We start from the raw sequence: 17,894 nt of genomic DNA, 5'->3' as shown, positions 1-17,894 counted from the left end.
TACTACCCTATACACTCTACACTAATCTATATTTACTATTACACTCTACACTAATCTATATTTACTATACAGTCATATACTACCCTATACACTCTACACTAATCTATATTTACTATACAGTTATATACTACCCTATACCCAATGTACAGCCCTATACTACTCTATACTACCATATACTACAATATACTTCTCTATACAGCCCTGTACTACCCTGTATCTGCTATACCACCCTATACCCACTGTACAGCCCTATACTATCCTATTCCTATTATACAGCCCTATACTACCCTATACTACAATATACTTCTCTGTACAGCCCTATACTTCCTATACTACCATATACTCCCTATACTACAATATACTACTCTATACTACCCTATACTACAATATACTTCTCTATACAGCCCTATACTACAATATACTTCTCTATACAGCCCTATACTACAATATACTTCTCTATACTACCCTATACTACAATATACTTCTCTGTACAGCCCTATACTTCCTATACTACCATATACTCCCTATACTACAATATACTCTACTATATACTACCCTATACTACAATATACTTCTCTATACAGCCCTATACTACAATATACTTCTCTATACAGCCCTATACTACAATATACTTCTCTATACAGCCCTATACTACAATATACTTCTCTATACAGCCCTATACTACCCTGTATCTGCTATACTACCCTATACCCACTGTACAGCCCAATACTATCCTATTCCTACTATACAGCCCTATACTACCCTATACTACCATGTACTACTCTATACACCCTATACTACCCTGTATTCTCTATACTATTATTTACATACCATACTACACTATACTTACTATACAGCCCTATGCTCCCTATACTACATTATACTACTCTGCACTTACCATACTACCTTATACTCACACTGCTGTATTTTACCCTATACTCAATATACTCCCTAAACTAAGCTATACTTATTATACTGCCCTATGCTCACTATACTACACTATACTCATTATAATATTATATACCTCCCTATGTTAGACGTTAGTTGTTGAGCAGCAGTGTGTGAATGAACGAGTGTTTACCTGACTGTAACTTTATTCTGTGTGCAGCTTCACACTGTGATAAAGAGGCGCAGCAGATGCAGGACAAAGAGCTCAGAGAGAGAGAAAGCAGAGTGTTTGAATATTCAAACCCGAGCATGAATGGGCGGGATGAGTGTGCGTGTGTGTGTTTGTGTGTGTGTGAGGAATAGAGCTTTGTTGTATTGTTGTATTGTTGTATTGTGGCGAAGTGTGTGTGTGTGTATGAAGGGAGTGTGTGTAGCGTGTGATGAATTTGAAAACGCGTGACCCTGTTAGACAAGGCTAAGCGCTGTTGCTGTGAGTTTTTAAAGGATGTTAGACGGGGTGCGGAGTGTGTGTGTGTGTGTGTGTATCAGCTGCTGTTCTTTATCCTCTTATCCTCTCTTTTATCAGCTGCTGTTCTGCTGTTCTCTGGATCTTCAGCAGTGAGCGCTGTGCTTCATCTCTGCTGTCAGATGTTGAGCCTCTGTCTGCAGGGGTGTGAAAGTGGAGTCAGACACTAATCCCGGGTTTAAGGTGTAAACATAAAGATAGCTATTTAGTCTGATTTCAAGCTTTCAGGAACATCAGGCAGCTGCTACTAAGGGTTTTAATGCTTAGAAGTTGACCTGGATCAGATACAGCAGTGCTGCTGGAGTTTTTAAACACCTACTTTATCTACAAGTTGTTTCAGCTGTAGGTAGGAGTGTGTAATAGAGTGGAGGACAGTGAGGGATGATTAAACACAGTGTTTAAAAACTCCAGGAGTAAAGCAGCATAAAGTTATCCAAAAGCAGTGTGTAAGACTGGTGGAGGAGAACATGATGCCAAAATGCATGAAATTAAAAAACTGTGATTAAAACCAGGGTTATTCCACCAAATATTGATTTCTGAACTCTTAAAACTTTTTGAATATGAACTTGTTTTCTTTGCATTATTTGAGGTCTGAAAGCTCTGCATCTTTTTTGTTATCTCAGCCATTTCTCATTTTCTGCAAATAAAAGCTCTAAATGACATAAATATTTTTATTTGGAACAAATCTGTTTTATGAAATATATTTCATATTTTTTTTTTACAAATCTGTCTTTAAATATTAAGGCAACAAATAATTTAAGTAAATACAACATAAATACACACTACTAACTGAAACACACATATGTAGTACTGTTATATCTGTGTCCTCTGTATCATTACTGTACGACAGCTTATATAAAACTCTGTAAATATATCAGCATATGCTGATGCGCTCAGACCACGTCCATCTGCTCTGTGATGTCCAAGTGCTGACCGCTGAGTGACCGCCGAGTGACCCGGCCGTGCACTGAGGCGGAATACTGAATAATACTGAATATACATAATAACACTGTTTATACAGTACAGCTATAAATACACACTGTAAACACTGGGCTCTGTTTATTAGAGTGTGTGTGTGTGTGTGTGTGTGTGTGGTATTGTTTTGTGGTCCTGCTGCTCTGGCTGTGTTCCTTTTCTTCTGGGTTGTATTATACTCTGTGTGTGTGTGTGTGTGTGTGTTGCCTCATTAACAATGGTTAGATTTATACTGTGTGTCTTGTTTGTGTGTAATTTGTGGCTGCCATTGTCTTTCTGTGTGTGTGTGTGTGTGTGTTTTGTGTATTCATGTTTATCTCTGTTAGCGTGTGTGTGTGTGTGTGTGAAATAAATCCCTCATTTGAGTAACAAGGGTTCTTTTTTATTGCCCTTCCTTGTGCACTGTGTATGTGAGAGAGTGTGTGTGTTTGTGTTGGTTGGTTTGAAAGGGGGTCTCTCGCTCTCCCCTAATGAGCTTTTTCATTTGTCCCTTTCAGACCAGAAGTGTGTGTGAGGATTACGAGTGTGTGTGTGTGCACGTGTGTGTGTGTGTGTGTGTGTGGATTAGGAGCGGACGCTGGTGCTTGTTAAAGATGAAGAGGAGAGTGAGGGTGTGTCGACTGGATTAACTTGTTTGGGCTTATTAAAAGATAACACACACTGGCCTTTTGAGAGCACTCACACACACACACACACACTCCCATTCACACACATACTCGCTCACACACACACACACACACAAGCTGGTATCTCTGGTGAAATTATCCTGTGCAACAGAGGGAACTCTCTCTCTCTTGCTTATTCTTTCCTGTGGTGGTCCTGATGAGTGCCAGTTCCACCATCATTATGTTTTTGATGGTCTTTTTTACAGTGTCTGCACTTGAGGATACTTTCAGAGTTCTTGAAATTCTTCTTTTCATGTTGACTGACCTTCATTTCCTCTTAAAGTATTTATTTCTTTATTTAGTTGAGTATTTCTTGCTTCTCATAATCTGGATTAGAACATTACTCAAATATTCACTATTCACTGTATACCTGTAACTCTACCTCTTCACTACTTTACTTTAAGAGACAAGAAATTCAAGTAATTAACTATTGATGAGTTCAGCACAGCTGTTAACTGAAAGCCTGAATTCCAGGTGACTCTACCCTTTATAGAGCTGACTAAGAAAATCCAGCAGAGATAAAGCAAGATGTGCTACTTTGAAAAGTCTAAAGTATAACATATATTCATGTTTGTTTAACATTTTTCGTATTTATTTTCTTCCTGATTGTGATGCTTCATACAGAAGATGACATATCGAGCAGAGGAAGATTATAAATGATTATATCTGCCAAATATCATTTATATCATCTCCAATCTTGAACACACAGATCGTTATTAATATATTAATATCACTTGACATGGTTTTATCTATCACTGTGGCTGGGCTGTGGGTTTATAGAGAGTTATAGTGGGATAACACAGCGGCCTCAGACCTGAGAAAAATCAATCAGCTTCCCAGAAACTGCATTTCCCAGAAAACCCTTCTAACAGCTCAGAGGAAACACACAGAGGAGAACAAGACTGTAAAAAGGTTTACAGAGAAACATAGCAGTGAGATTACTGTGTGTGTATATATACATACATACGGCTCCGGGAAAAAACGAGAGACCGCTTTAAAATAATCAGTTTCTCTTATTTTACTATTTAGAGTAATATATTTAAGTAAAGTGAACATTGTGTTTTTATTCTATAAACTACTGACAACATTTCTTCCATATTAAAAATAAAAAAATGGTCATTTATAGCATTTATTTGCAGAAAATCTATATTTGGTGGAATAACTCTGGTTTTCTCTCCACCAGTCTTGCACACTGCTTTTGGGTAACCTTATGTCACCCCTGGTGCACACATTTCACAAGTCCTAATCTATTCTTATTAGCAGCACTTCTTAAATCTACAGGGTCTAGACAAGCTGTGTGTGTGTGTGTGTGCATTTTCACATCTTTGTTAGCAAGGGGTGGAGCTTAACGTAGTTAAATGTAGCATTTATTGGAAGGGGTGTCCACAAACATTTGGATATATAGCGTATATATTCACTTATCAAGCTTACAGCATTTAGCCCCGCCCACTCACACTAAAGTTATGAGGATTGTGTGTGTGTGTGTGTGTGTGTGTTTTCAGTGAGTGAGGTCATTACTCAGTGTAACGGATGGAGATTTGAAGAGGCCCAACAGCACATCTATTACAGTAATTAGGAGTTAACTGTGTCTCCTTCAGGTCCTGGAGACAATGTCAACCCCCCAAAACACACACACACACACACACACACACACACACACACACACACACACACACACACACACAGCAGCAGCAGCAGCAGTCAGGCATGACCTATAGCAAATAGCCCACCTGCTAATTCATTAGCGCAACACATTCAGAGAGAAATACTGATCTGCATACATTCAGAGCTGTCATCATCGATTACAGCAGTGATCAAACAAACTATTAATTATTTAAATGATTAATTGATTAATCAATGTGTATTTTATATAAAGGCCTGGCATTGTGGAGTCTTTTACCTTCCCCAAAATAATAATCACCAAAAAGGAAGCATTTTTGCCATGATCTGGAAATCACTGCTTCAAATCCCGGTCATGCAGCTTGCCATCAGCTGCTGGAGCCCTGAGAGAGCACAGTTGGCCTTGCTCTCTCTCTGGGTGGGTACTGTAGATGGCACTCTTTCCCTTCATCACTCCTAATATGTTTATTAATCGATTATTAATTGATGATTAATCGATAAATCGGGACAGCCCTGTAGACTCTAATGTAGAAGAGCAGTACTGAGGACAAACAGAGCTTCACTGCAGCTCAGTCATTTCTCTCTGTTACTACAAGGACAGTCAATTTACAGCAACTTTGTTTCCTCTGTGTGTGTGTGTGTGTGCTATAATGGATACTGATGAAGGTCTTTTCTTGGAGGGACAGTAAAAATGGGGAAATTTTGGGATATTCCACTGAGACTCATCTCTCACACACACACACAAACTTACACACACACACAAATGGAGAGATGTGTAATCTTTTTTTTATTTCAATTACAAAATCAATTTCAATTTCCTATTTACTCACTATTAATACACCCTCTCTCTACCTCTCTCTTTTTTTTCTTCTTTTCTATATTTTTCTCATCCTAATTTTCCTTTTCGCTCCTTTTTTCTTTTTATATTTCGCTTTCTTTTGTGTCCCTGTCTCTGTCCGTATTTTTGTGTCATTACAAAGCGCAATTATAAAACTCATAATAGGACTTTTAATTTGAAATAGATAAGGAAACTGAAGGTAGAAACAGCATTTTTACATCATCAACTAACTGAATTAAAATCATATGGATATACAGTAGATTAATTAGGAGTAAACTTGATGCTAAGGCTAAATTAGCTCAGCTAGCGTTACTATACTAGCCCTGTACAACTCACTGTATCTTTCCACTGAAAAAAGGCCACTTAGTAAGGAGTTAGGAAACGACTAAACTCGTACAGAGTGTGAGAAGTGATGCTGAACACAGTTTTTAATTTCATTTATGAAAGTAAAATGTAAAAATGAACTTAAACCTGCCGTTTACTGGCTCCCGGACAGCTCTCTCCCTCACTACCTGCACTGAATGAGCACTGCAATACGAAAAGCATGGACCAACCTTAGAGGAAACACTGTCTCCTTCCCTTTCTATCCCTCTCTTTCTTTCTTTTTTTTCTCTCCCTCTTCTTTCAATCTTTCCTTCTATATGTTTAACCCCACTTACTCTCTCTTTCTCTCTCTCTCTCTCTCTCTCTCTCTCTATATATATATATATATATATATATATATATATATATATATATATTTACAGCTCTTTTTTCCCTCTCTCTCTTTCTCTTACTGCCACTATAAATATATGGTAATCTATTGCTAATATCTGATCTCCTGCATCTCAAAAAACCCTGACCACCCCCTCAGAACACACACACACACACACACTCTGTCAGATCCACTCAGGTTCTCCGGTGGGTGAATTAAGCTCCTTCCACTCTCTCCGACAGATCAGAGCAGAGGGGGCGGGCGATCGATACAGAAAAACAGAGAGAGAGAGTATGTGTGTGTGTGTGTGTTAGAGAGAACGAGAGAGTGTGTGTGTGAGAGAGAGTGTGTGTGTGTGTGTAAGAGAGAGAGAGAGAGAGTGTTTGCTGTCCTCCAGGTTGTGAAGAATTACTGCTCAAAATGAAGGCGGAGCTGAGGGCGGGACGCTTCAATCATAATCAATGAGTGATCGAATCAGAAGTGGCAGTGAAGCAGCAGAAGATCCTCAGTTGTGAGGAAACGTCAGATAATTAGCAAATAAGATAATTGCCAAATATCCGACTGAAGCAAGAAAGTAAATACAGGAAGAGGGTTCTGTTCTGGAACATCACAGTGTAGCATGGAGCAGCAGCAGAGATTAGCATTAGTTAATAGCTGTAATAGTTCTTATCTGGGTAATGAATCAGGTTAAACTGCACCTGAATAGCCGTTTAGCTCAAACATGTGGAGTATATTTGATAGTCGGGTCAGATTTATTTTTTGTACCACAAATGGAAACGGTCCTGTGCAGGTCTTGGAGCAGTTGTTTTAAAGTCCCATTATAAGAGTTTTTTTTATAATAATAATAATAATTCTATTTTTTTTTTTCATTTTCCCTCCAATTTACACAGCCCACTCATTAGAACTCCTCCTATCACTAGTGATGCCCCAACACCAGGAGGGTGAAGACCAGCACACGCCTCCTTCGATACATGTGAAGTCAGACTCCGCCTCTTTTTGAACTGCTGCTGATGCAGCATTTCCGAGTAGCATCACAGTGCAGCGCTAACGCTTGGAGGAAAGCGCAGCACCGACTCGGTTCTGATACATCAGCTCACAGATGCAGCCTTGTGCTGATCCACATCACCCTAGGGGAAAGAGAGCCATCTACTGTACCCACCCAGAGAGAGCAAGGTCAACTGTGCTCTCTCGGGGCTCCGGCAGCTGAAACATTTCTCATTAGCTAGCTTAGCTTTTTTTTTTAGCTTAGCCATCTGATTAAACTAACTGTGTTTCTGACTGATCTTGCTGCAGGTTACTGCTGTTCTTCTTTGCTCTAGAGAGAGAAAGATGAGAAAGGTAGAGAGATAGAAAGAAGAAGAGTATGAGAACAAGGGATGAAAAAAAGTGAAGGAGATGATGGATGGGTGGATGGAGAGAAAACGAGAGATAAAGGAGGAGTGCAGGAGAGATGTATGACCTGCGGAGAGATTGATTAGAGCCGCCTCTACACATACACTGTATACACACACACACACACTTTTATACACACACACACACACACACCTCAGCACCCCCACTGTGTGACGGAGCGTGCTGTCTGTCGCCACCCTGCTGGAAGCTCTGAGAACAGTTTAATTCGTCTCTAGGTTCTGTGTTTGGTTCTGTTTCTCACGGTTCTCTCTCTCCTGGTTCTCTCAGGTCGGCCTGGGCAGCTCGGCGGCTGTAGAATCGCTGGTGTGTGTGCGAGAGGAGCTCGAGAGTGTGTGCAGAGATGCTGGCCTGCCTGCAGCGGAGACAGAACCCGGCCCAGCACGGCCTGACCCGGACCCAGCACACGCTCCAGCCCTGCAGCACCAAGAGCCTGGACCCGCCCCAGCACAGCTCACGCAAATGTAAGTACTGAACCCAGAACCACAAGAAGAGATCTATCAGACTATGAAGAAACACATAATGAATCATGTAGAAAATTAAAAATACTCTTATCTGAGGAGCTGTTAACTTGCAGTTTCTGAGTTTCTGGTAACTCTTATTAACTTATCCTGTACAACAGAGGAACTCTTGCTCTTTCTTTCCTGGGACGGTCCTGATGAGTGCCAGTTTCCCCATCATAACAATCGAGGATACTTTCACTGTATACCTGTAACTCTACCTCTTCACTACTTTACTTTAACTGATGCTCTCAAACACTTTATTAAGAGACAAGAAATTCAAGTAATTAACTCTTGATGAGTTCAGCACAGCTGTTAACTGAAAGCCTGAATTCCAGGTGACTCATAAAGCTGACTGAGAAAATCTAAGATAAGATAAAACAAGAGTAAAATGTAAAATATCAAAAACGTATTCTGGTTTGTTTAACACTTAATTTCATATGTTGTTCTTCATAGTTTTGGCTGCCTTTTTTTTTTAAATAATGAAAAACTGAATTATTTATATATATATATATATATATATATATATATATATATATATATATATATATATATATATATATATATGTGTCTGTGTGTATATACAATTTGCCATACATTTTAAATTGGGACAATATGGACAAAAAATTAATTAGTACATATTTCCTAATTTCAGTCAATACAATATAATTCCACTATTATTATGGATAAAAAAGGCTACAGTAAAACTGTATAAGACTGTTGTGCTTACAGTGGATGTCTATAAATAAATTTGTCTATTCTTGTAATACACTCTGAAATAGATATCAGTCAGTGGCAGACGCTACTAAGTTTTCCAAAGTGTGCGAAACTACCTCCACCATGTTTATCAGACTCAAAATGAATATTCAAAATGTTTAATCAACATAATTTTGCCCTTGTTGGTTATCTGGTCTGATGTTTATCAAAATATTTAAAAAATCTCTACAATATAAAATAGTTCTTTACACGTTTCTGATGGAAGCAAATTAAAGTACAAGTCTCTGTTCTTGGTTTCACTCTGCAGCTTCTAAATGTAAAGATGTACAATGTAAATTGTTCCACTATGAAAATTGCATTAAAACAGTAACTTGATTAATTAAATTAATTTGATAAATCCCCAAGCCCTACTCCATCCCTGTTCATATTATATTATATTATGTTATATTATATTATATTATATTATATTATATTATATTATATTATATTATATTATATTATATTATATTATATATTTTAGAATACTGTGTTGTACTATCAGATGTGTTGTGAAAGTGTTGTGAAAGTGTGTGGCCTTGTCCTGCAGTGCTGTTTGGGGGGAGTTGTTGGGGGTTGTTTGTGTGTCCTTGTGAACTCCTGGTGGGGAGAGGACCGAGTGTGCTCAAGGTTTTGTCCCACCCATGACCCTAAAGTTCAGTAAACATGTTCAGTACACACACACACACACACACACACACATACATTATAGCCGGCCTACTCTATCTACAGTACGCCTGTCTCTCTCTACAGTTTTTGTGTAAGAGCTGACTAGCCTCAGGACAAACAGCAAGGCTAACAGATCACAGCTAAATGCTAACCTACAGTTTCTTCAGCCCTCAGCGTCTGCAGCTTCTATTAGAGCTCAGTTTTTATTATATATATTATATATGCATCCGCCAGGGCTGTTCACAGCTCACTTAGCATGAGTCTGAGGTGAGATCTGAGTCTGTAGGTGTGAATCTAAATTAAATCAGATCTCTCTGCATGCAGTAACTGCAGACTGTAACTGAAAACCAAAAGCTTGTTACTGAATTCACTCCTTATTTAAAGCTGTAGTTAATTAGACACTGTGAGAGGAGAGCACTGCAGTAATGACTGACCATAAAAATAAAAATCCTGCAATTATACTCAGGTAAGACTGGGAATAAAGGGTTTTATTCATTTAGTTTAATCAAGTTATAATTAAACAATTTTTGTTCAGAAAGTTAAATTAAGGGTGGATCCAAATCAAGTTGGTTAAGTCAAGTCACAAGTTAGTGTAGGGTGAGTGTGAGTCAAATAGTGAGTCAATTTAGGGTTAATCTGAGTCAGGTTAGTGTGTAAGGTGAGTCGTTTCAGAGTAAATGGCAACTCATATAAGGTCTAGTCTTACTCAACTTACAGTTACTAGTAGCTCTCCAGCCCAGAGGGTTGTTGAACCCAATTGCAGAACAGTTGATCTCAAAGCAGGTAAACCCAAGAAGAAATAAAAAAAATAAATAAATAAACACACTGCTGTCGTCAGGGCGCTTCAATACACTACCGGCTAGTGAATTAAGACACGGAAAAAACACCCTTATAAGGAAATAGGGAGCCCGAGAACAAGCAGAAAAACGAGAACGGGCGGAAACTAAAATCACACCGAGCGCTACAGAAAGAGAGACAGGGGAGGGATATAAACAAAAGCTCCCCAGAGAAGCATTTTATTATTTTTTTTTTTCATTATTGTTGATTACAGTCCAAACAACCTCATGGGCCAGATGTTTCATGCTTGCGGGCCACATCTGGCCCTGCCCTAAATGAACGCTTCACTTTAAACAGTATTCTGAGTATTCTGAACTCGAAACATTTTAGCATTTAAGAGCATTACTAAAATTCTATTCGTTAGAAAAAGAGATTTGCTGCAATCAGACATAAAATATGTGCACTTAACTTTCATTAGTTTCTTTTTTTGCAATTGCTAAATGAAATGCAGCAGTTTCAATAGATGCAAAGTTTCCATTTGCATTTTTTTGGTTTCATTTCATTCATTTTCATGACAAAGAAAAGATAAAAAGGGACAAACAGAAAAAAAATCAACAAATTTTGCCAAAAATGAAAACAGATTTTGGGGATGCCTAAAGCGTTCTAAAACACTGCCACTATGATCAGGAGATCGCCGTTTTGAATCCTGTTCATGCAGCTTGCCATCAGCTGCCGAAAACCCCTAAAAGAGCACAGTTGGTCTTGCTCTCTCTGGGTGGGTACGGTAGATGGCGCTCTTTCCCCTCATTACTCCTAGGGTGATGTGGATCAGCGCAAGGCTGCGTCTGTGAGCTGATGTATCAGAACCGAGTCGCTGCACTTTTGTTAGCGCTGTGATGCTACTCGGCAATGCTGCTTTAACAGCAGTTTAAAAAGAGTTGGAGTCTGACTTCACATGTGTCGGAGGAGGCGAAGCAGAGACAGGGCTATTAGAACATTGCAGTGAGGGTTTGGTTGCACGCGTGAGGTTAGATGGTGTTGTTAGATGATTGGTTCTGGGTTCAGACTCCTTTGTATGGTGAGTGTTTCAGATACATTGTTAAATCGTGATGCTGGTGATCCAGAGCGACGGCTGACCTCAGTTCCTCAGTTCCTCAGTGAGCTGTAGAGGCTGGTGGAGGAGAACCGGGTCAGAACCTGAACTCAGCAGCTCAGCCCAGATCAACTGACGGAGGGGGATTAAGACTGATGGATGAAAGGCATGACGGATGATGATTGAACGAGACAGAGAGAGACAGAGAGAGATAGATAGAGGTAGAAGAGAGGTATAGAGGCTGGTTGCCATGGCTAATTGAATCGATTGGCTCTCTCTCTCTCCAGTCTGAACCGGATTGCAGCAGTACCGACACTTCCTCCCTCCATCTCTACTGATCCAACCCCCTCCTGATCAATACTGACAGAACCCCTCAATTTCTCTCACTCTTTCACTATACCTCTCTCTCACTCACTCTCTCTATTTATATACAGCTCTGGAAAAAAATAAGAGAGCACTTAAAAATGTTTCTTTGATTTTACCAAATTAAAAACCTCTGAAATATAATCAAGAGGAAGATGGATGATCACAAACCAGCAAACCACCAAACTGAACTGCTTGAATTTTTACACCAGAAGTAAAGCAGCATAAAGTTATCCAAAAGCAGTGTGTAAGACTGGTGGAGGAGAACATGATGCCAAGATGCATGAAAACTGTGATTAAAAAAACAGAGTTATTCCACCAAATATTGATTTCTGAACTCTTAAAACTAATGAATATAAACTTGTTTTCTTTGCATTATTTGAGGTCTAAAAATACAAAAAAGTAAATAAACTAATATAAAAAATAAAGGCAATAATAAAAGAAAATAATAGTAATAATCATAAAAGAAAATAATAATTTAAAAGGCAATAATTCAAAACTATGAAAAATGTAATAATAATAAAAAGGAAAGAAATAAAAAGGAAATAAAGAACTAAGATAAAAAAAAATCCTCTGTCTAGCTAGCTACCCTAATAATGTTAAAAGGTAACTGGTCAGGTTGTGTGTGTGTGTGTGTGTGTGTGTGTGTGTGGATTAGTGCACCTTGTGCTGGTGTGTAAGTGTGTAAATCTGTAAGTGTGTGTTTGGACCTCGCTCGCTATCTCGCTCCGTGTCCTGAGCCTTAGCAGGTTCTGGCGCCCAATCAGCTGCACATATGGCGCGATGACATCACTCACCGGCCAATTAGGGGCAGGCAGATTATCACCTCCAGGGGCATGCTGGGACATGCTGGGGCTGCGTGTACAGGGCAGAGGAAGACATCAGGCATGGCCGAGCGAGCCCAGGTTGTGTGCGGATTCATCCACTGCTCTGATTGGACACACGGAGTCTGTGATTAGCGCTTAGCGTTAGCCTTAAACTCTGGGTGTGGAAAGGTGTGAGCACCTGTTCCTCCAGCTTTTCTGCTGTACTAGATGTACTAGATGTTAGAACATTGCTGTAAAGAGGAGTTGAGTTCTCAGTCACTGCCCATATACTTCTCTGCGTCCTTTACAGTGCGTTGAATATATTTTAAGCAATACATCCACTGGAGTGCAGCCAGTCCAGAGGTCACCTTCGATATATCATCCCAATCAGCTTGAATGATCTTATGCAGTTCCTGAAGCGGTCCGGAGGGTCCAGTAGCATCCCACACATTTTCAATCACAGATAGGTGTGATGATGCCGCTGATGATGCAGTTGGCCATGTAGGAAAAAAAAATCTTGTGAAAGCAGCTGTATTTGGACGATATATATATGTCATATTGCTATTTTGGCAACAGAAAACAGAGGTGCACCACTGTCTGATTAAAACCCTGACAACAGTCTTATAGGTGTGCCCAGCTCGCTCGTCTACACCCGTGTTCATTAAACACACAGACATGCAGCAGTGCACAAACCCTGACTTTTAACTTAACATTAAACATAATAAAGAATAAAATAACATTGCTATTCTCATAATAAATGATCTGCTGGTGTTTATTTACAGCATGAACCAGCAGCTCAGCATCCTCTGCTGAGACGTGCCTGTAAAGATAATAACATGCCAAAGTCAGAGCTCACCTGCCCCTTAAAGGGAATGACAACTGGCACACTGATTGGTTTATTTCACATTACAAGCTCAAAACACACCCATGATTAAATAAGAAAATTAGTTTTGTGCCGTGTAAGATGTTTTTTTTGTGCCCTCACAATACCAAAGATACCAAAGGACCCCTGAAATTGTCTACATATTTGTGCCTATATTTGATGTTTTTCAGTTTCTCAACTCTGTATATGTTATAATGCATTTTTTCGGTCTTCCAAATAGATTTAATCCCAATTTTTATAGTGTTAAAATATCAATATCAGCAGATATGTGCTTGAAGTATGTTAGACATCAGCATCAGCCCACAGTTCCCATAACAGCGCATCCCTAATTAATTCTGCGTGAGTCTCTTCATCCACTAATAACTGAAACTAATCACGAATCTGAGCAGTGAAATATTTAAATAGGGTCATAAGTGTCAGCTCTAATTACAACCTTTACCCCTTACTGCCTCTATTACTGCAGCACACACACACACACACACACACACACACAGAGTGCATTAGAGGTAAAGATTCAGGGGTGTGTGTGTGTGTGCTTTGACCCATCCTTTCTAACTGAGTGGTATTTTGTTCGGCTGGTGATTTCCTGCTGCGTCCAATCACACTGTCCTGCTTTCCTGCACTTGATTGACAGCTGTTTCCCGCCCCCTTTCTCCCTGTGTCTATATAGATTTTGATTAATGTCCACACTCATACATCTCTCTCTCTCTCTCTTTCTCTCACTCTTTTACTCTTTCTTTCTCTCTCTCTCTCCATTAGTGGTGCATACTGATAGTGGTGGTTCTAATGCCCAATTTTTATTATTTTTTTTCTTTTTTTAAAGCTTATTATTATGTTATACACACACCAATCTAATGTCCTTTAAAAGGCCCTCATATTATATAGCTCCCATTAATATTTCATCCAAATCTTGAATGTTTTTAAATTATATCTTAGGTGGTAATCGTTGGGTCCAAGCACGGTGGGCTGTCAGTATAGCAGCTAATAAAATACTATTGGGCAAATAAACAGACTGAGTGGCAGCGTTAAGTGTTCAGTGTGAACCAATCAGAACCAATTTAGATCATTTTCAGCAATGTCAATTAATGAAGTTTAAATATTTTGTTGTTATACTTAAGTAGAAATGTAGGTTATCTGCAATTTACTGAAGTATTTATTTTACTCTAAAGGAGTCTGTGGGCGTGGCCTAAGCTTTTGTTCTGAATAACTTTACTTTTTCTCCTTACATTACTTTTACTTTTATACTTAAAGTAGTTTTGAAACCAGTACTTTTTTTAAACACTTTTACTTAAAGAGTAAAAAGCTTGAGTTGATACTTTTTCAACTTCTTCAGAAGTATTTTAAACTCTAGTATTTATACTTCTATTACAGAGTAATGAATGGAGATACTTATCACACCTTTGATCTTTATTCAGACTGTCTAAAGATTAAAAAGTGAGAAACTAGTGGATCTCTGCAATTTACAGAACCAACAAGAACCTAGAACCCAGAACCTTTATGCTTTCAGGCTTACTGCAGTGGTTCTGGAGTAGCACTGCCCAATGGGGTACTAGTGCACAATGTTTAGTAAAAAAAAAAATGCAATAATATATTTTTAAATTTACAATTTCCATTCTTCAGTAAATTTATAACAGTATTTAGGCACTAGTGATAATACTTTTTTTGTTTATGTATTTTTTATGTTTGTTTGCATTTATTTATAAAACTCAGTTGTTTATATTTATTTACACTGTCAGATTTCTCTCAGAAGTCAGATTTCGGTCTGCTGGAGTTTCTGGGTCAGTGATTGGCTGATTAAATAGCCCCTTCTCCCAGCAGGCCGCAGTAAATGCTCCTCAAGCTCATTTCCGAACTTTGCGGGCGGCCGTGACTCCGCCCACGTGCTGCCCAGTACGTGCACAGGCTGCCGGGCGGGTTGCCGGGGAGGTTGCCGGGGTGGTTGCCAGGGCGTTAGCCAGCAGGCCGGTGGCTGCTATGGGCTGTTACTGTGGATGGATTTGGCAGAAGGATGGATAGAGTGCCAAGAGCTTATAGAGGACTTATAGAGAGAGAGAGAGAAAGAGAGAGAGAGAGAGAGAGAGAGAGAGAGTGAGACGGGTTGGATGATGGAGGAAATGAGTGATGCCCTGTGAACACTGACTGTGACCTACGCAGATATATCAGAAAGAACCTGAGACAATGATGGTACACACACACACACATACACTCTAACACACACACACACACACACACATACAAAAATCTCACAATGATACAAGAAGCTAAGAAAACAAGACAAAACCCTTTAATATTCATAGAATTAAACATTTAGATATTAAAACAATAGTAAGTAAAAGTCTAATTGGGTCTGGACGTACATAGATCCTGCCATTGGTTATTTTAAAAACAAGTGAAAGATGCTTATTGGTCGGTAGATAAGGTGACGTAGCATAAGAGTCTCCTAGTAGGACTTTCACTGAAGCTTTATATAATCCCCCAATATTACAACAGACTCCAAACATACAATAGTCTCACATAGGCTCAATTATAGACTCAATTATATTTGAGAATGGTGATATCTATTCTATTGTGTTTATTTGTATGTTAGCATGCACTGGCTACAGTAGGTAAAGAAAAGAGTATACATTTCCTAAACTATGAATAAATGACAAATTTCTTCTCTTTAAAAGAGTATTTTGTTATTCTGTTAAGCTGTTCTATAATCATTATGTCAGTGTTATTTAATAGTTTTTAAATTAAAATTATATCTTTTATTGCAGGCCTAGTCTTACAATGATACAACAGATTCTGAACAATATACCAATTTGGCCACCAATACATATATATATATATATATATATATATATATATATATATATATATATATATATATATATATATATATATATATATACATTTCCACTAAACTACAGTCATCCCCCAAAACTACACCAACCCCAGTAACAATACAAACAGAAATATATACAGTGAAAAGCAGCTGATTCTAACTTTAATATATTCAACATAAACTGAGATATGTTCTGAGACTGTAAAATATGATATAAACTTAGGTTTATATGTTCTACCACATACACACACACACACACACACACAGCCCATCAATGCAGTCTTTAATCAGAGTTTAGGGCTGAGATTAGAGTGACATCATACCTTCATCTCTCATTACGCTAATATCTCTGCACACACACACACACACACACACCTCTCCACACTACCCTGTGCTTTCAGAGTGCTGTATAAAAGAGTTTAACACTCTGCTGTCAGTCACACGCCTCCTGTAGAGGACATGCTCTACAGACAAAACATATACAGAGGACAGACAGTACACTGGAAGATGAGTCTCTTATACACACTCTCACTCACACACACACCCAAACACACACACACACACATACACACGCGTATCTGTGATCAGAATCCATGAAATTATTTGTAGTGCAGATCTGAATGAAATCAATAGGATCTTCTGTTTAAACAGAGAGAAATATGTTTCATTAATTCAAACAGAACAAACCAAAAATTTACTAATTTACTGTCCAATCCCCACCAATCACAGCTTACTGATTACAGATTCTTACAAATGCTATTAAAACACTGAACATAATTCATAAATCCACCCAAAACACACCCAAACTGCACAATTTATCCTCATATATCCTGCAGAATAAAGAACTGCAACCAAAAAACTACATACATCATTATTAAAACCAAACTACTTTAAAACAATAATTTATAAATGATATCATTAAATTTTCGTCTAACAAATTGTTGGGAATAATGAAAATCTCTCTCATCTTTAGTAAATTTTACTATAAATAGTTAAAACTATATTATATTTGCAGATTTGCAGCTCAAAACATTAGAATATCATTGAAAAGTTATTTTAGTTCAGTAAATACATACATGTATTAAACACAGAGTGATCTAATATAAGTGTTTAATTCTTTTATTGTTGATGATTATGGTTTGCAGCCAATGAAAACCCAAAAATCTGTGGGGATTTCATTTTCCAGCAGGACCAAAAGTACCAATTGGTCTTATATAATATTCTTATTTTCTGAGACACTGATTTTTGGGTTTTGGGTAACAAGTGTTTAGACTTTTGAGAAGAGGTTTTATCCTCTTTGTGTTTGTCAGTATAAATAATTCTGCAACACATTTAATTTTAGTGTGTTATTTATTTTATAATTATAAGTGATTTTTTATATTATCAATAAAACCCCAGATTGCTAATATTAGTCAATGGGATAATCTGACAGCTGATATATCGATACATCAGTCTGACCCTGATATAATATAGTCTTTTCTTTACACCACTGCCTCAATCAGACAGGACACACACACACACTCAGACACACACACACACACACACACAGAAAAAGACATGTAGCCTAATTGCTTGTATGTATACACACATACACTGCTCACACACCA

General features: G+C 38.3%; 1 protein-coding gene across 1 annotated transcript in view; it reads left to right on the top strand.

Annotated features, from left to right (window-relative positions):
* fam222aa (family with sequence similarity 222 member Aa) overlaps positions 1-17,894 on the top strand; it is an 80,299-nt gene that overhangs the window by 42,024 nt on the left and 20,381 nt on the right. Inside the window, exon 2 of the mRNA XM_007233489.4 lies at positions 7,887-8,080. Within this exon, the coding sequence (XP_007233551.3) occupies positions 7,960-8,080 (121 nt within the window). The 5' untranslated portion in view covers positions 7,887-7,959. The remainder of the gene's footprint in view (positions 1-7,886; positions 8,081-17,894) is intronic.

This window comes from Astyanax mexicanus, chromosome 22 (assembly GCF_023375975.1).
Source record: "Astyanax mexicanus isolate ESR-SI-001 chromosome 22, AstMex3_surface, whole genome shotgun sequence".
Taxonomy (NCBI): Eukaryota; Metazoa; Chordata; class Actinopteri; order Characiformes; family Acestrorhamphidae; genus Astyanax; species Astyanax mexicanus.
This window is presented reverse-complemented; position numbering and strand designations above follow the sequence as displayed.